This window comes from Prionailurus viverrinus, chromosome B4 (genome assembly GCF_022837055.1).
Source record: "Prionailurus viverrinus isolate Anna chromosome B4, UM_Priviv_1.0, whole genome shotgun sequence".
Taxonomy (NCBI): Eukaryota; Metazoa; Chordata; class Mammalia; order Carnivora; family Felidae; genus Prionailurus; species Prionailurus viverrinus.
In genome coordinates this window covers 119,648,923-119,669,521 of record NC_062567.1, presented here as the reverse complement: position 1 = coordinate 119,669,521, position 20,599 = coordinate 119,648,923, and the positions used below count along the sequence as shown (strand labels likewise).

At 41.7% G+C, this 20,599-nt stretch overlaps 1 protein-coding gene across 10 annotated transcripts in view; it reads right to left on the bottom strand.

The window, feature by feature from the left end:
- The window catches only part of DRAM1 (DNA damage regulated autophagy modulator 1), an 84,880-nt gene extending 71,575 nt beyond the window's left edge, over positions 1-13,305 (bottom strand). For 6 of the 10 annotated variants that reach the window (XR_007154054.1, XR_007154053.1, XR_007154052.1 and 3 more), the window contains exon 1: positions 12,156-13,305. Coding sequence is in view for 5 of the 10 variants with exons in the window: in XM_047867179.1 (XP_047723135.1) it covers positions 12,156-12,857 (702 nt within the window). In the remaining 5 variants the exon portion in view is untranslated. Of the gene's footprint in view, positions 1-212; positions 300-8,437; positions 9,181-12,155 lie in introns of those variants that run through there. The other 4 variants (XR_007154056.1, XM_047867183.1, XM_047867182.1 and 1 more) reach the window with 4 other exon arrangements.
- Between the last annotated feature and the right edge of the window lie 7,294 nt (positions 13,306-20,599).

Genomic DNA, 20,599 nt, shown 5'->3' with positions numbered 1-20,599 from the left:
AGAAACTATGGGTAGACTCTTTTCATTTTTATTTTTTATTTTTTTAAGCTCAAACTAAATGATCTCATTGCACAAAGGCAGAGGTAGTGGTCAGCACAGCTATACTTGGGTACTGATTCAGGAAACTGGAGAATGAGTAAGAGGTGAAACCAACTGCCTCCCAACCCTACCTGATAGTCTCCCCACCCAATTCCCACCACATAGCCCTGTACCTCATGACTTAAGCAACAGAGTTCTGGCCCTGCCAGGTCCCAGCTCCTCCTCACATGCTTCCTTGTAAATGAGGCACTTCCTGGAAACTGCAACCAGGACAGAAAGTAATTGTTCATTTGCATGAGGCTTAGAAGCCGTTGAGGCTGTTGTGTGTAGCTGGTTGTTTCTAGATTAGGATTGTGTCTAAGTAATCAGTTTACATCTACATTTCCTGTATTTACATTTCTACAAATTAAGTTCACCATGGAAAATTCCAAGTTGTTTGTCTAATATCCTTCTCCAGACTAATTTATCATGCTATACCAGGGCATAATCACTTGATGCTGAGAGGAGTGAAAACAATGCAAAGAAGACCTACATGATAATATAAGCCGAGCTACACTCCAAAGTCTGGAGTCACGGTTTATCTGGGGAACTGACATGCTGATAATGCACAAAATTATCTGCCCAGAAGGAGGTTTATTAAACTGCCCTAAAATTCTAGGCCCATTTTTGGTAAACTGATCAGGACTTAGAACCTGAAGACACTAAATGCACCAATAAAAAGGAGACCATACTTGTTTTATCTTCACAATATTTAAATATAACATTTGAAGGAAAGGAGTGTGATAATAAAGTCATTACATTTTATTAGATATTTTTAATTGTTAGGACTTTTAGCAGCTGTGTTTGCTCATGATTATTCTAGAGTGGGAGGCACCGTACAGCTATATTAACCATTTTTATTTTATTTATTTATTTTTAAAGATTTTATTTTAATTAATCTCTCTGCCCAACCCAGGGCTCGAACTTACAACCCTGAGATCATGAGTCACGTGCTCTACGGATTAAGCCAGTCAGGTGCCCCTATATCAACCATTTTTAAACTCGAAAAGAATTTCCTACTGATAAAAGCAAACAACTTGCTCTCTTCTCACCCCACCCACATGCAAATTGTTCCCCTTTCTATTAATTGTTCACCCTCTTTGTTCACAACATTTTTTTTAATTGTTAAGTATCTCTTAGAGGTCAGGAATGGTGCCAGGTGATGGGGATACAAAGATGAAAAAACATAACTAACCTTCAAGAAGCTTATCAACTAACAAAAAATTCAAAGATACACTGATTTAACACAGAGTTACTGATTGCCTTCAACCCAACCGGCAATTTTGTAGGCATGGTGAATGTAGTGACAAATAAAACAGAAAAAGTCCCTCCTTCATGGAACTTACATTCTGTGGAAGGCAACAAAAATAGTCTAGGGTGGGGGTGCCTAGGTGACTCAGTGAGTTGAACATCCCACTCTTGATTTTGGCTCAGTTCATGATCCCAAAATTGAGGGATCGAATCCTGTGTTGGCTTTATGCTGAGCATGGAGCCTGTTCAAGATTCTCTCCGTCTGCCCCCTCCCCCACTCCTCTCTCATACTCCCTCCCTCCCTCTCTCTCTCTCTCTTAAAACAAAGGCCGGGGTTGGGGGGGGGGGGGGCACCTGGGTGGCTCAGTCGGTTAAGCCTCCAACTTCAGCTCAGGTCATGATCTCACTGTTTGTGAGCTCGAGCCCTGCATCGGGTTCTGTGCTGACAGCTCAGAGCATGGAGCCTACTTCAGATTCTGTGTCTCCCTCTCTCTCTGCCCCTCCCCTGCTCACACCTCTGTCTCTCTCCCAAATATAAATAAACATTAAAAAAATTTTTTTTTTAAATTGGGGCACCTGAGTGGCTCAGTTGGTTAAGCATCTGACTCTTGACCTCAGCTTAAGTCATGATCTCATGGTTCATGAGTTCAAGCCCCCAACTGGGCAGCACAGAACCTCTTGGGATTCTGTCTCCCTCTCTCTCTGCCCCTCCCCCACTTTCTCTCTCTCTCTCTCTCTCTCTCTCTCTCTCAATAAAAATAAACTTAAAAAAAATAGGTAAGATCTGTTTTAAAAAACTGTCCAGGGTGATGAATGCTATGAAGAAAAGGAAAGTTGGATAAGAAAACTGAGAGAGAGTGGTGCTCTGCCTACTTGAGACAGAGTAATCTGAGAAGGCTACTTGAACAAAGGTCTGGATGAAATGGAATATTTGGGCCAGGAAATTTACAAGCAGATAAACAATAAAGTCAAAGGCCTTAAGGTGGCAATATGTCAGTAGCTGCAAGGAAGTGGGTGTGGCTGGAGGGGAGTGAGCAAGAACATGTGTGTATATGGGGGAGGGCATCACAGAGAGCCCCAGGGTCACGGTAAGGACTCTGACTGTTATTCTAAGTTGATGAGAAGCCATTGAGAGCTGAGCACAGGGAAGTGATATGAAGTTGATTGATGTTTTTAAAGGATGTTGTGAAAAGGCTGTAGAGAGGCAAGCATGGACCAAAGAGACCGTTAGAAAGCTATTTCAGTAGTTTGTCAAGAGATGACAAACTCTGGTCTGAGTGGCTCAGACCAGGATGGTAATGAAACCGGAGGTGATAAGACATCAGATTTGGGAAGTTTTCCGAGAGGAGTCTTTAGAAAACTACCCCTGCTTGTATTACAGCTACTAATATTACATAAGAAATTTTAAAATTAACATTTCCTCAGCACTCACACTCAGCCAGGCACATCTTGTTTGGTCTTCACAACTTCATAAGGAAAGTACTTATTATCTCCAACTTAAAGATGAGGAAGCTGAGTCTTAGAAAAGTAATTCATTCAAGGTCACATGGATAGTACATAGGAAAACCAAGCCATGCATCTAGAGCTGTCTAATTTCTTTAATTTTTTTTTTAGGTTTATTTATTTATTTTTGAGAGAGAGGCAGAGAGAGAGAGCAGGAGAGGGGCAGAGAGAGGGGGAGACAGAGAATCCCAAGAAGGCTCCACACTGTCAGCACGGAGCCCGATGTAGGGCTCAAACTCACAAACCGTGAGATGATGACCTGAGCTGAAACCAATAGTTGAACGCTTAACCAACTGAGCCACCCAGGTGCCCCTAGAGCTAATTTCAATGGACACAACTTAGGAACTCTACTCTGCTATGAATCTTATGTTAGAGAGAGAGAGATCACATGCATGCCTGCGCACGAATGGGAGAGGGACAGAGAGAGAGAGGGAGAGAGAGAATCTTAAGCAGACTCTGTGCTGTCAGTGCAGAGCCTGATGCAGGGTTCGATATCACAACTGTGAGATCATAACCTGAGCCGAAATCAAGAGTCAGATGATTCTTGATTGAGCCACCCAGGAGCCACCCAGGAGCCCCACTTACATTTCTTTTTATGAAAACCTATCGTTTCCATGTGAGTTTATGGTGCTGCATATCTACAGCCAGGTTTGCATCAGCTATTTCTTCTGGAGCCTTTAGTAAGTTATCCTTGGCATGCACTATGTCTACAATACATACACTTAATGGACTGAAATGTAATTACTGTCAGGTAAAGAGAAATGTTGAGTAGAGCACTCTCTATTTTTTTTTTTAATTTTTTTTTCAACGTTTTTTATTTATTTTTGGGACAGAGAGAGACAGAGCATGAACGGGGGAGGGGCAGAGAGAGAGGGAGACACAGAATCGGAAACAGGCTCCAGGCTCGGAGCCATCAGCCCAGAGCCCGACGAGGGGCTCGAACTCACGGACCGCGCCCGACGCGGGGCTCGAACTCACGGACTGCGAGATCGTGACCTGGCTGAAGTCGGACGCTTAACCGACTGCGCCACCCAGGCGCCCCTCTATTTTTTAAGTTGAAATTGAGACCTTACAAGCTGTCAGCCTTACAGAGGTCGGACTTCTGAGCAATACTTTACTGATGTTTTAGAAGTGAGAATAACAGAAGAAAAACATTCACAACTTTATTTTTCAATGAAAAAAAAAAGAATTTTACGTCATCAAATGACAATGGAAAACTTAAACAGAGGAGAAATTACATATGTTTATAGTTGATTCAGAAGCTGAACAACACTGCATCCATCACCTCAATTAATTCTGGAGCTGTGAAAGTTTGGGATCTTCACTGTTCTTACTATGCTTAGGATTAACTAATTTGGGTAATGCTTTTTTTGAAGAAAATGTGAAACTATAAGTTATCATTTCAAGGATGATACTTTTCTAGCTAAAAGTTTTCAATGGCAAGCCTGCTTTTTCATCCTCATGACACCATGGCCGAAAGATACTATGAAGTAATAATCACTCCACTGTAAAGACTCAAGTATCATTAACATCATGTCAGAATATGTGCCTTTATACACACAGACCTCATTATCTGATTATTTATTATCCCAGCCCCCATTATTTTGATTGAAATGGAAGCAAAAGTCACCAATGCTTGAAATTCAATGTAGTTAGCAAGCAAAAAAGCTACTTAGGCAAAAAGTCATCAAAAATTATGTGGGTAGAAATAAAAATTATGTGGATACTCACACACCACAAGCATATAAATGTATGTACATTTATTTGCATACCTGTTGACATAGGCCAAGACTGTTATGTGAATACCACTCCACTGTGTGTCTTCCTGGCATATGAGCCACATCTGCTATGAATCATTGCATTTCTAGCTATGGTCTCTTTAAAGTGGGAGGAGATCTTAAAGATACTTTTGAAGCAATTTGAGTGCAGAATCCGAAGGTTTTTTTTAATCGTTTTTTGTAAATCTTTACCTTTGTCATAAACACTACTAAACAGACTGTAATTTTTTGACAACTTATGTCTTTTGAATCTTCCCAAAGCATTCAACTGAGTTTTCTTAAAAATTAGAATTCTTTTGGGGCGCCTGGGTGGCTCAGTCGGTTAAGTGTCCGACTTTGGCTCAGGTCATGATCTCGCGGTTCGTGGGTTCGAGCCCCGTGTTGGGCTCTGTGCTGACAGCTCAGAGCCTGGAGCCTGCTTCGGATTCTGTGTCTCCCTGTCTCTCTCTGACCCTCCCCTGTTCATGCTCCATCTCTCTGTGTCTCTCAATAATAAATAAACATTAAAAAAATTTTTTTTAATTAGATTTCTTTTTTTTTTGCATTTACAGACCAACAGTTTATATGGGTTGAGTTAAATCACACAATTACAATAATATATATTTTTTTATTTATTTTATAAATAATATATAAAATATATATACTTATTTATATGTGTGTGAATACATATATATATACACACACACACATATATATCTGGCAAAACACATTTGGGAACAAACACAGCAGGTATTAAATAAGTATACAAAAAAACAGGTGAGAGAAGACAGCAAGACACCCAGAGAGTGGTCAGCACTGGGAAAGACTTTCAGGGACCAGTGGCTTCGGGTCAGTGTATTTTTCAGAGAATGAGGTGATCAGTTAACCCAGCAAGTTGATAGAGGTTGGTTAAGAAAACTTCTACTACAGGGGCACCTGGCTGGCTCAGTGGATAGAGTATGCAACTCTTGATCTCGGGGTTGTGAGTTTGAGACCCATGTTGTGTGTAGAGATTACCTACATAAATAAACATTTTTTTTAAAATTAAATTTAATAAAAAAAAGAAAACTTCTGCTATAATCACAAATAAGCCTACTACTTATAAAATTAGCCCTCAACCAAATGTCCCTTCCTACTTAACACTAGCATCTATCCATACTACTGTGGACTGGTTCCTTGATAATACTAATAATATTAAGTGCTTACAGAGAACTTTTGTTCTTGGGCCAGGGTGTTAATGAGTTCTAAGTGAGTTCACATGTTAATTTATGAGGGGGGTGCTATTATCAACCCAGAGAAAAGCAGAGGGAATTCAATTAACCAATCCAAGGTCCTATAGTTGGGACACATGGTGGAGTTGTATTCTAACCAAAGTTGCCTGCTCCAAAGTTGTTCCCTTACCCACCACGCTATGCTCCTTTCTCTGTATTATTATCAAATATAGTAAATATTCAACAGTGTAAGTCAAACTACACTTGCAAATCCTGTAAAACATGCAGAATTTCATGAAGTTGACAGAAATCGTGTTGGAGAACAGCTAGAACAGCAGCCCAAGTTAATGAACAGTGAGCACTGGCAGAATCAGTTAACAATTGAAGGGAAGCTGACAAGATTAACAGGCACAACTAAAGCAGGCCCATCTGGGGTAAATTATCTTGGTGGTCAACCAATATTTACTAAGCACCTACTACGTGTCCAACACTGTCATACATGGTAGGGAAGCAACAATGAACAAACTAAATCTCTACCCTCATGAAACATATTCTGTGTGAAAAACACAATAATCAAGATCAATTTCCTTACATGCAGATTAAGAATGGTCATTGGAAAAAAAAAAGAATGGTCATTGGGGAAACTGAAGTCATAAAACATTTCTACAAAAATGAACCTCTTCATATGTCCCTTCAAAAGACAAAAGTGAAATCAAGGACTTTATAACACACAATCATAAGACTATTCTTGGAAAAAGTATATATCATTCATTTAAAAAATCCACACCCGAATCATTTTAAGATTTTTGTTTATTATAAGAATTTTGTCCTTTCATTGTTTTGTTATTACAAAATGTATTCATTATAATGAATTTTGTTCATTATTAGAACTAGCACCTAACTGTGATTGTGACCTAAATTTTGTGATTGTTAACCAAGTGAAAGGTAAAATAATTTCCCTAATTTTTAGATTCATTTTTGGAGTTAAATACCCAACCTCTTTTCCTTTGTTTACTATGCCATTTTGGTCTCCCTTTTAAGGTGACTTAATTCTAGGTGACCCGGTTTTCTGCCACGAACCCCTGAGTAGGTTTGTGGTCGTGACGAGGAACAATGGGAGTGGCCAAAGGCCACAATCTACTCAGCAAACAGTACTTGCACAAAAAGTGAGATTAGGTTAATAAAAAGCAACCAGGATGCAGAACTGGCAAAACTTTGAAAATAAAGAGCTAGAGAATACTCTGGAAGCATGAAACACAGGCCAAAGAAGATGTAAAAGAGAGTGGCTTGGGGCGGCACCTGGGTGGCTCAGTGGTTAAGCATCTGACTCTTGATATCAGCACAGGTCATGATCTCTCAGTCATGAAATTGAGCCAGGCTTCACACTGAGCATGGAGCCTGGTTGGGATTCCCTTTGCTTCTTTTTCTGCTCCTCCCCTGCTTGTCTTTCTCTTTCTCTCTCTCTCTCTCTCTCTCTCTCTCTCTCTCTCTCTCTCTCTCTCTCTCAAAATAAATAAACACTTAAAAAAATAAATAAAAGAAAGTGGCTTATTGGCTGGAAGGAATTAATATGTAAAGTTGATTCACGATAGCCTGCAAGATTTGGTTACAAAGGGAATGTAAGAAACTATAACAAATTAAGCATGATTGTGCTCAAGAATGTGGGTGTGGCCTTGTAAAAATTTAAACTAATCCTTTGAGGTTGACTTTAACTTGTCCTCAGTTTTGATATCTTTGCATTAATAGTTTCATAATACAGAAGCATTGCACTATGCTATTCCAGCTTGTTAAATTTAGTGGTTGTTTGAATCACATCTCTCTAATTCGATTTTCGGTAGGAAACCAAGCCATGTGGCTAAAAAATAAATACATAAGATAAGGCATGCCAGGTATGGGAATGTTATGTTTGGGAGAAACTGGGTAAAAGACACATGAGATCTTTCTGTATTATTGTTTTATTACTACATGGAAATCTCCATTTATCTCTAAATAAGAGGATTAATTTAAAAAGGGTGGCACAAGGTCTTATTCCCACTCTCTTTTCCAACTGCTAAACTAAGTGACCAGGACCTCCTCCCTCGATCATACACAAACCACTTTTATTAGCTTCTTTATGCAAGCAAATACAAACATACACTATTACTCCCTCCACCCTCTAACTTCTCTCACCCCCACCCCACTAATAGTGGCATATTTTGCTCTGCATCTTGCTTTTTTCCATGTAACAATGTATTGGAGATTTTTGCATACCAATGTATTAATTTAAAAAGAGTATTCTAGGGACGCCTGGGTAGCTCAGTCGGTTAAGCATCTGATTTCGGCTCAGGTCATGATCTCACGGTTCGTGAGTTCAAGCCCCATGGGGGACACTGTGCTGACAGCCCTGAGCCTGGAGCCGGCTTCAGATTCTTTGTCTTCTCTCTCTTCCCCTTCCCTGCTCACGCTCTGTCTCTCTCTCTCTCAAAAAAAAAAAAAAAAAAAAAAAAAAAAGATGAGGTGCCTGGGTGGCTCAGTCAGTTAGGTTAAGTGTCCGACTTTGGCTCAGGTCATGATCTCACGGTTCATGAGTTTGAGCCCCACATCAGGCTCTGTGCTGACAGCTCTGAGCCTGGAGCCTGCTTCAGATTCTGCGTCTCCCTCTCTCTCTGCTCCTCCCCCATTCACGCTCTGTCTCTCTCTCTCAAAAATAAATAAAATATAAAAACAAATTTAAAAAAATTAAGAAAAAAAAAGAGTATTCTATATTGAGAGGGCTTTCCTTTGAGGTATTCTTTGGATAAACCATATTTATTTAGCCAGTCCTCCCTGATGGAAATCTGCATTGCTTCATCCTTTTGTTATTAAAAGTAATGCTATAAGTACCCTTGCAGATATATTTTTGTCATCTTGATAGATGCCAAGTGCCTCCATAGAGACTGAATCTATTTACATTCCCACCAGCACATATGAAAGCCTGTTTCCCCTAAGTCTCACCAATATCAATACCAATGTTATCAAACATTTAGTTTTCCGCTGATCCAATCATGAAAAATGACATCAGTGAGTTTTAATTTGAATTTTTATCCCATTCATGAGGCTGAGCATCTTTCTATACGTCTAAGAATTATTTGCTCATTTGACCAATATGCTGAAGAATAACAATGTTACAAGAAGATTTGTGATGAGAAAGCTGAGTTTGAATGTCATATTGAAAAGGGGTCCTCCCAGGATCATGGTTCTTATTTAAAATGCAATGGCTCTTAAAGTGTTCAGCGTTGTTAAGAAATTCCAGAACATCAGATTGGTTGAACAATGTCATCATGTAAAAGGGGATCATCCTGAATACATCCGTATCGCTGATCAATGACCAATGACCTTATCATCCCTAAAGGGATATTGCCCTAGGGGAAAAAAATAACAATATCAATAGTGAATGCCCAAGAAATATGAATTCAACAAATATCAAAAGCCTTCATGGATCTTACATTCCACTGAGGGAAGACTGATAATCAAAGTTAAGGGGCACCTGGGTGGCTTAGTTAGTTAAGAGACCGACTCTTGATTTCAGTTCAGATCATGATCTCACCATTCATGAGTTTGAGCCCTGTAGCAGGTCAGCAGGGAGCTTGCTTGGGATTCTTTGTCTCCTTCTCTCTCTGCCCCTCCCTTGCTCATGCACGCACTTGCTCTCTCTCAAAATAAATAAACATTAAAAAAATCAGTTAATCATATAGTTTGTTGCAAGATGATAGATGATGCTATGGTGAATAATTAGACTAGATGGGGGGATCAGCAACACTAGCGTGCAATTTTATTTTATTATTTTTTTTAATGTTTATTTCTTTTTGAGAGAGACAGCATGAGAGGGGAAGGGGCAGAGAGAGAGGGAGACAGAATTCGAAGCAGGCTCCAGGCTCTGAGCTGTCAGCACAGAGCCCGACGCGTGGCTCGAACTCACAAACTGAGAGACCATGACCTGAGCCAAAGTCAGATGCTTAACTGACTGAGTCACCCAGGCCCCCCACATGCAATTTTAAATAGGGCAATAGGCTTACCAATATTTGAACAGAGGAGGAGGTAAAGGAGAAAGCCTGACAGTACCTGGAGGAAGGTACTCCATCTGGCAGAGGAACAGTCAAGGCAAAGGTCATGAGGAGGTGGTGTGCCTGACATGATCAAGAGACAGGAAGGTGGGCCAGTGTGCTTGGAGGGAGGTGGAGGGAATGAGGGTAAGGCAAAACAGGGGACACAGACAGTAGAGATAAGTTATAGGAGATAAGATCGAACATTGCTAGGGCCAAATGGATAAATCTGGTGTTATTCCCATCACTTCTTGCTCTTAATCTAAATCTTGCCTTTGCCTCAATGACTTAGTTTTCTAGGAGGGACAGAGATGATCTAGTGCTCTAGCTGCTCAAGTAGGCAGGAGAGCAGACAACCTAAACCGCCCCCCACCCGCTGCCCCAGCACATGTGGACAAGTGCTTTATAGGCTGTTGGCTCCGGCAACAAGGTGACTATCTTCAGCCTTTTTCTCCTGTAAACCTGCTTTTCCTGAAGGCTTCCTTTCCTTGTTGAATTTAACACCTGCTCTTTGGACTGTCTGTGATTTGAGCATCTCACAAGTGGTTCGCCTTGTCAGCTCATTTCCCCATTTCTTTTTTTTTTAATTTTTTTTTAATGTTTATTTCTTTTGAGACAGAGAGAGACAGACCATGAAGGGGGGAGGGGCAGAGAGAGAGGGAGACACAGAACCGGAAGCAGGCTCCAGGCTCTGAGCCACCAGCCCAGAGCCCGACGCGGGGCTCGAACTCACAGAACGTGAGATCGTGACCTGAGCTGAAGTCGGATGCTTAACCGACTGAGCCACCCAGGCGCCCCATCATTTCCCCATTTCTGAACGTCTTCCATTTCAAGTTCACCTTGGGGTGCTATGAATCACAACTACATCGGACATCTCCACAAAGACTCAAGCTCTGCCTCTCACCCCTTCACCAATAAGTACCAAATATTATCTGTTCCTGACCTTTATATCCAGGACAAACACAGCTACTATTTTCTCAATAAAAAGCATTGTAGGGAGAGAAACTCTTCCCTTTTACAGGAGTCCAAGAGGATCTATCCCACTTCAGAATCAAGAGAAACCAGACAATGCCATGTGGGACTGAGATGAGCCATGAGAAACCCAGTCCAGGTTTCCACAGGGTGCAAGGCCTGATGGGAAAGTCTCCTTGATGCATGGAACACTTCTTAAGTGGGCAAAACCACCGCTAACTGCAGATTTGCTTTTCTGTACTCGTCTCCACATTGCTTTCTTCTTTGCTTCAAACTCTAGTCTCCTCTTGCCTCACCTTCTTTGTTTCCCCTTCCTGGCCCACAAACATAACAGAACGTTGCTCACCACGCAGCATGGCTGCAGGAGGGAGAGGCCCTACAATCTCTATAACCATCAAGTGGTAACAAACCTTGGTTGTCACCAACTTTACTATTCCCTCACCAACCAATGCAGGTTACACCACTTGGATAAAGATGGATCCTTCTAATGTTTAAGGAATGCCCATTGCCATGGTCTAGGCACAGAGCTGGGAGGCATTTGAAAAGGATCAAGACCTCCTGGGCACCAACGAAGTGACCCTCAAGAAAGGTAGAGGCCAAAACTCACCAAAAAAAACCCCAAAACCAAAAAACAAACAACAAAAATGGTACAATGGCAACACAAAAGATGTCACAAGCTGCTGATAATTTGAGGGCTCTGACTTTGGGGGTGCAGTATCCAAAGGGATCTTAGGCAGCTCCATCGAGAAATGCTTAAGCCTGACTCCCAAATCCTTGGAAGTGGCAACGTGCTGCTTTGGGCATGGGACGGACTTGGGCGTGAATTCCACTTCCATCATTTCTAACTGTGACATCAGTGTCATATTGATGATATTTCAACATCTGCTTAAACTTGGTTTCCTTGTATGAAAAATAGTCGGACATCCATCACGAGGATGCTGGGAAGGAAGTATGTGAGCTGTTTTAGCACACACCTGGATCTACCTCTTACACACTCAATAAATGGCATCCATCAGGACCCATTCTTCCTTCAATACAGCCCAAGAAGCATCTTCCAGGGATTCTGTCCCACAGTCCGTCGGAAGTTCTACTGTCTGTCCTGGGCCCCTCCCGACGCCACTGGGTTCAGTGTTCAGGGTAAAGTCAGAACCGCCGGGCTCTGCACCCGCGGGCTCCCTACCGGTCCCGGCCGCCAGGAGCGCGCTCCCCCGCGTCGTCGAACCTGGGTCTGTCCGCGGGACGGCTGGGTCGGGACCCTTTCCGCCGCAGCGACAACGCCGCCCTCTCTGCCCGGCCCCGGGCCCCCGCCGCCCCGCCCTCACCTGATGTAGGGTAGGAAGGGGTTGACGTGCCCCGAGAGCACCGCGACCACGTAGGAGATGATGAAGGCGGCGGACGACCAGGTCACCAGAAGAAAGGGCACGAAGGCCATTCCCCTCAGGAAGCACAGCATCGCGCCGCCGCCGGGAGGGCGCTGCGCCCAGCGGGGCGCGGCGCGGGACGCGGGGCGCGGGAGTCGCGCACGTGCTGGCCCGCAGGCGGCGGCCGGACGGGAGGCTCCGCGACGGCGGGGCAGGCCCGGCCTCGGACGGAGGAAGGCGCGGAGAGCCCAGCGAGGCGGCGGGCGGCGAGGCGGCCGGCCGGGGGTGGGTGGGGCGCGGGCGGCCCGGGTTTGTTGCGAAACCGGTGAAGTCACAAAACGGCGGCCCCCGCGGGCTTGGAGGCGCGCGGCGACCTCCTCGCGGCGCCGGACTCCTTTCGCTTTTGGTTCGGACTCGGCGGGGGTCGGCGCGGGAGGGCGGGGATGCCCGGGGCCGTCCCAGCCGGCCCGGCCTCCGCAGCTCTTGAGCAACTCGGGAATAACGATCAGGTCCTCCCGGGCCCTCCTTCTTCCCTCGGGGTTTCCGGGATGCTGGGCCTCGAACCCCAGGGGCTTCCCCTCCGTGGTACGGCCACCTGCCCGTCGCGGGGGGGGGGGGTGGGGGGGGGAGAGCGTGGCCCCCGCGAGGCGACACCCACCCCATCCCGCGGCTGCTGCTAATGCTGCTGCCTGCAGGGGTCGGATCAGAAGTACGGTGACGGTCGCCAACTCACGGGCACGGACGTGACACCCACCTGGATGCTGCCCACAAGGAAACCTAGAGCGTGGAAGGGCCCGTGGGAGTCCAGGTCGGACTGACTTCAAGCGGGGCCCGAAGCGTCGCCTTGTGCGTCACAGTTCTGCTTTCCCCTAGAGCAGACCTGGAGTGTTTCCTAGAAGTTAGATTTCCCTTTCCCCGCTGACGGATCAGGGTTAGCCCACGCTGGGAGCCATGACCTAAGATGAGTAATGGGGACCTCATACATTTCAAACACTGCGAAAAGAATTTGTGTCCTGTAGGCACTTGTGAGCCCTGGTGATTTTGAGGGATAGTTTATAGATTCTGAGCCCGGGGTCTGTGTCGGAGGTCATGGGGTCTCATGGGGACCAAACGTGGGTTCATTTCAGTCATATAAACGTTTCTTGGGTGCAAACCCTGCTAGGGGACAGGATGCAAAGATTAAATAGTACCATGGGGCCTAAGAGACTGACATCAAAATTAAATAAAATTACATGGAATATTACATAGAATATTTTTTAAAAAGGAAAAGAAGCATGTGCAGAACTGGCAGGCCAGCGCTCAGAAAGGTATTAGGGAAGTCTTCCTGACAGATGATGTTAGAGTTTTCGAAAGTAAAAGATTGCTAACCAGACAAAGAAAGGGGAGAGTAGCATTCCAGGCCGAGGAAGCAATAAGAGAAAATGCGTAGAGTGGTGTTGCTTATATTTCTGGAACTAGAAAAAGCACTCACATAAGTGTAAAGCAGAGAATGGAGAGGTGGGCAAAGAGGCCATCTCACAGGAGCCCTGGTAATTATTTTTATTTCACTTTTTGTTTTCATTTTTGCTTTGTGGTAGTGAGGAAATTACAGGCATATGGACAGCCCTGTATCTCAGATCATTGTGGCTGTGGGAGGAGTGACCACCACGTTGAATAAAACAGAGGCTTTAAATTAAGGCTTTTAAAAATCAGAAGAGCTGTCATCCATGGTAACCCCCCTTACATCCGCACCTTGGTTTCTGCTTTCTGTAAACCACTCTCTTCCCTGGTCTTCCTTCCCTTTCCCTATGCCCTCCTTTTCCCCCTACTCTACTACTGATTCATCTGATTTTTTTAATGTATATTTATTTTTTAATGTATATTTATTTATTTTGAGAGAGAGAGAGAGCACGAGCAGAGAAGGGACAGGGAAAGAGAGAATCCCAAGCAGGATCCATGCACCAGCATAGAGCCCACTGAAGGGCTTGATCCCACAACCATGAGACCAAAATCAAGAGTCAGACACTCAACCTACTGAGCCACCCAGGCGCCCCTGATTCTCTGATTTTAAAATACCCTCCCTGAGGCAGAGAAATTATGACATTAAATATAACTCAACTGATCACCTTATCCTTTCTTTGCTTATGGTTGCTTAAGCAACCCAATTGGCTAGTCGTTGTTAATACAAACACAATAAGAATTGTCTGACAATAATAGTAATAGATATTTTGTTTTTTAAAATAAGTACGTATAGATGCATATATTTAAAACAGGTATATAACTATAACTGACCATTTATACTTCATATGGGGTCAAGCAGCTCTGAGAAGCACAGTGTTGCTTTCCTTTCTATAAGCCTTCCATACCATACATCATGAAACACACTCTCCTTGGAATAGCAAAGTTTATGATAGGAATGCAAAAGTCCTCAAAAACAACCTTACTGGTGAAGGAAATCAGAATATGTCACTTCAAAACATGCCTCTTTGACATAATTATTTTGAGCCGAAGGCAATTAAGCAGCATTAAAAGCAGGAAAATTTCTCTACACTCCTCCTTTCTGTCTAAAGGCAGGATATAAATTTCCTTTGCTGGAGACAGCTCTAAACTCAGCCTAGAAGTGCCACCAGAGGAATCTGCAAACTTTGCTCCATTGGTTTCCCCTCATATATTTACCTTCCCACAGTTTCTGCCCGTGAAAGCCTAAAACCCTTTCCCTCTGTCCTGTTATTTCTAAGTTGATTGTTCCCTTGTTAAGATGCTATACAAAGTTCTAGCTGCCACTTTGAGTTACCCATCCCTGAGTTTCTCCCACATATATAGTTGACCCCTGAATAACATAGGTTTGAACTACACAGGTCCACTCACATGCTGATTTTTCTTTTGAAGAATAGAGCACGGTGCATTCTTGCAATTTTCTTGACATTTTCTTTTCTCCAGCTCACTGTATTGTAAGAGTAGAGTATATTATATCTATACACACAAAATATGTGTTAATAGACTGTGTATGTTATCAGTAAGGCTTCCAGTTAACAGTAGACTATTAGTAGTTAAGTTTTTGGAGAGTCAAAAGTTATACATGGATTTTCGATTGCATGGGGGTTGGTGCCCCAAACCCCACATTGTTCAAAGGTCAACTGTATATGAGATATACATATTAATAAAATTTGGTCTTTCTCTTATTAATCTGTCTTTTATTAAAGAGACCCAGCCAAGAACCTAAAAGAGGAGAAAAAAAATAATTTCCCTTCTCTACACTGTTAGGATTTTTTTTTAATTTTTTTAATGTTTTATTTATTTCTGAGAGAGAGAGTATGAGTGGGGGAGGGGCAGAGAGCGAGGGAGACACAGAATCTGAAGCAGGCTCCAGGCTCTGAGCTGTCAGCACAAGAGCCCCATATGGGGCTTGAACCCATGAGCTGTGAGATCATGACCTGAGCAGAAGTCAGATGCTCAGCTGACTGAGCCACCCAGGCGCCCTCTTTAGGATTTTTAATGAAAGTTGTGCTTCTCCCCTTGAATTAATTCCTGACTTTCTCTCTGTCAAAGCCACACTGACTCAAAGTAAGGATCTGGTTAGACTGACCTTTTGAAGATGAAGACATTCTTCCTTGGTGACCAAAATTTGTTGAAAGTATGCTTCCTGATCTAAATAATTTTCACATGAGCACTTAGGTATCATCTCCCTTTTATGGCTGAGGAAATAAGGCTCAAATTCATGGAGCTAGTTAATGGAGATGCAGAATTTGAATCCAGATCTATGTGGCTCAAAAACTTATAACCCTATCCATTGTGAGGAACTGTCTCACTCTTCAAATTCCAAAGCTCTAAAATTTTAGAAACTCCTTATGATATATGCAGTTGTCTTTTATTATTGTGTAAGTATTTATGAATACATTGGATTTGAAAAAAATTTCAAAATATTACACAATATTATTTAACAGTAAAAATAAGAAGCATCTATAGAGAAGCATCTACAATTCTCTGCCAACAAGTCAACTTTCCCAATTTCCTAATTATCATTTGGTTCTTACTCATAGGAATATTCAAAATCAAGTTGTAATTACAAATTTGTAGCTTTATTATCTTTATGTATTAAATATGTACTCCATGTTATTATAATTTTGGGGTTACTGGTTTTCATTACTCTATATTTGTCCATTGAATTAATGCACTATACTTCACTGCCCCCAATACTAAGCATGTGTATTAATCCAAGTACTTCCCTATTTTAAATAACATTCTACAAGCATCTCAGTTGTTTCGGTATTTCTTTTTTCCTTTAGGTAAATTTCCAAGAGTGGGATTGCTGTGCCAAAGGGCAAGATGAACATTTTAAAATCTGTAAACATCCTAAATTATTTGAAAGTATTGTATCAATTTCATTGCTTCTAATAACCTGTGTGTAACAGTTTCATTATATATTACCTGTCTATATTTTTAATGTTATATAATACCTATGAAATACTACTTGAGACTTTAGCATACTTCCTTTTAAAGTTTTGATCCCTTATTTCACTGTTGTGATAGAGACCACTAGCTACCCAGTGCAGCATCCGTTTTTCCTTTCTCCTTAGTAATAAATCCCCAACTTAGAATGGACGGATTTTGCCCCCACACAAAAGGATTACATTTCCCAGCTTCCCCTGCTGGGGGTGGCCGTGTGACTTGGTTCTGGCCACTTATTAACATATAAGTGTTATATGATAGAAGAAGGCTGCTCAAGGGAAACTGACTTGCAACATAATGGGATGGCTAGATTCCAGCAGCCATCTTGGACTATGCAGTCATTGACCTTGAGGAAAGAAGCTGTAAGTGAAAACAGTGGAGCAAAAAGATGGGTGTCATTGTCCCTGTTGACATTATGGAGCTGCTGAGGCAGCCCTGATTTTTATCTAGCTCTAGGCTTCTTTTATATGAAAGAGAAATAAACTTCCATTTTACTTAAAACACTGTTATTTAGGGAATTTTCTCTTACGTGTAGCCACAACTAATACTTCCCATGTTGGTTATCACGTCCCCTTTATGGTGTCTCTAAATCTCAGGTCCCCAGTTGTCTGATAGGCCATATTCCTAGAAAACTGAGTATAAATTCATTTTTCTAAATACCACCTTTGTAATACTATAATGTATCCTCTTGTAAATTACCCCATCATATATCCCCTTTGTAAATCTGGATTTGCATATGCTAAATTTGCTTAAGAGGCTTATTTCTTCTACCAAGTAATGATAATTTACAAACTCAAACTGCAGTCTTTTGGTTTCCCTCTTAAAGTGTGCTTTTATATCCCTGGAGTTCCCATTTTCAGGCACCATATTAAGTTATCTTAGTTGAATATTAGATATTGTATTTGAAAAATTATTTTTAGAAATATTTTTAGAAATCATTTTAGGTCTCAAATGATACTGGCTTTCTCCAGTGAGTATTCTGTTTACTTCTTACTTGCACCAGGGACACTTGCTATTCAGCATCATCTGAATATCATTTTAGGGCTTGAGGTTTTCTATCCACCCAGATAGCTTGAAGCCAGACTTGTGGTATATATGAGGGCTGGTTGTTTCTTCTTCACCATTCCTTCAGCTCCATAGCCCTGGCCTCCAAGACTTATTACCCTGACCATAACCTATAAGGTAGTTGAAAGCCCTACTCAGTGGCCTCTCCTGATAACAGATGTCCCTAAGCAAACACAGCCCCAGAGCTGGGCTCACTTATCTGGATTTCTATTCTTTTGGGGGATGTTGGCCCCAAAACTCATAATTTGGTTAAATCTTTGATACTTCTAGGAAGATGTTTTTATATTTCCCCAGATTTTTCATTTGTCTGAATTTCCTAGTCCATCATTATTAGAAGAAGAAATTGGGGTACCGCATTAGGGCCATTTATTTTACTAGAAATATAGCATATTTTTTGCAAAAGCAACAAAAAAAATTACAGTTCAGCAACTTGGTCACTTGTCATTACTCAGCTCTTTAATACCAGATAAAAGAGTATAAAAATTAGCACTGTAAATCCCATTTCCCTCACCATGTCTTTATTTATTGTATATATTTTTACCTACAGGCAGTAAAAACTTGAATTATTTCTCCATTCTAAAATTCGCAGTATCCTCTCTCCTTGAATGTGGACTGAACTTAGTGATGTGCCTTTGAAGCCTACAGTATGGAAGAGAAATAAAGTATCTCTACCAGAGGAGAAATCTGGCAGATACCACATTAACCAGATGACCCAAGTTAACCTGATAATAAATCAGTAATAGATTGATACTCTATATATTATTATATACATATAATAATACAATGTGATGAGAGTTGATAATAAATCAGTAATAAATTAATACTCTCTATATTATTATACACATACAATAATACGATGTGATAAGAAGAAGGTACATCACCTCTGTGGTATTTTCCCCCAAACCCATACCCACACCATGGTTTAATCATAAGAAAACAAACTGAAGGCCATTCTATAAAATACCTGATTAGTACCTTCTAAGTGTCAAAGTTATGAAAAACAATAAAAGACTGAAAAACTGTCCCATATTAGGACAAAGGAGACATGATGACTAAATGCAATATGGTATCCCAAATTAGATCCTGGAACAGAAAACTTAGTGGAACCTTAGTGGAAAAACTGGAGACATCTGGACAAAGCCTGTAGCATAGCTGATGGTAATATGAGATGTTACTATTAGGAGCACATGGGTCATGTATCATCTCAATTTCTTTGCCACCTCTGCAACTTTTCTATAAATGTAAAATTATTCCAAAATAAGTTTAAAAGTTACATTTATTTACTCCTAGATCAATGTTAAGATCTCATATTTAAAATCTCACACTTCATTAGTCACCTTATGGTGATCATATTGCTTTTCTAAATTGTATTGTAAAAACAGAAAGCATATATTGTGGCAGAAATGATTAGATATTCACCTAGAAAGAAGGATCCTGCTCCTTTTTCGTTGTGTAGCTCTTGCTGGGAAGGAATTTTCTCAGACATGGACTTCATTTCCTCCTGGTGGGATCATACTAGTTCTTGTCAATGGAAGATGTGAGTCATTCTCCAGTACAGGGGGTGAAAAAGTGAGTATGCTTTTTTTACTTTCTCTCCTCCCCCATCAACTGGCTAGATGTCAGTGCCCATGATGACCTTGGAAGCCACATGTTATGGATTGAGACTGTAACCTAGGTCCCTGAACAATTTTGTGAAGCAATGCACTCCACCCAAACCCCCACACCCCACCATTAAGAAGCACTCCTCTGGGCCTTTTCATAAATGAGAAACTGAAGCTTTTAAGATTTCTGGGTCTTTCTACTATAGAAGCTCACATTATCTTAACTAGGATGTACATCTACTTCACTTGAGTCTCCCACCTTCCCTAACTCATCTGAACTAGGTTGACATTACATGGTATTTCCAGATTCACAGAGTCAGGTAGAGGTTAACAAACATTGCTATGAACAATAAACACAGGAGAACTAAAGTGACTAAGAAGTACTGCAATTCAATACATTTAGAATTAAAATAGCATGTTTTTCAATGCATGGCAGTGGCACAGGGATCTTTCCACCCAAGTGGCATGTCACCATCGTTCTTCCAAGAGCCCTTGGAAAAAGTCCAATAAATTTATCAGAGTGAATGTGTGTTACCATTGCTTGGAAAAAAAGGGCACACATACCAACATGTACCATCTCTTTTAAAAGCACTATATATAAGTTGTCTCCTTTTTATGATCAGGAAGAAACTTAAAATATGCTCTTGGGGTTCGGGGTTAAGTGGAATCCCTTCCCTGTATTCCTGCTTCTGGCACAGGGATATTGTCACCATGGGGATGTCATGACTCAGTCTTGGTCGCTGTGTGAATGGCCCACTCTGTGTGTGTGTGTGTGTGTGTTTGTGTGTGTGTGTGTGTATGTGTGTGTGTGTGTGTCTTTATTATGGCAGGGACCCCTGAGTTGTGAATGCATTCTGGGCCCTGTTCCCAAGTACAGAAAGCAGTCACCCGTCTGTATACAAAGGCAGGAAATTTCAACATGTTCTCAACACATTTTGAATAGGACAGAAATTACAAAGTGAGCCAGATTTTTCTAGTGCCTAAACTATACTCACTTGTGCATAATGAATCCTTAAAGACAAATTGTTCATTTTCTTTTTAGATTGTTCATCTGGAAAACTTCCTTCAGGATATTCTCCAAAACTGTAAACTCCATAAGGACAGGACTTTCTGCTTTTTTCACTGCTATATTCACAGGCTTGGAACAGCGCTTGACATGGGTAGTTTAATGACTATTTGATGAATGGATTCACCACAGCAGTGACCTGCTTCAGGATGTCTCCCCTAATACCCCCAAGGTCTGACCTCTGTGCCACTCCTATGCATTCAAAAACATTCTGGGCTACTTCTATTATATATTCTATTATATAT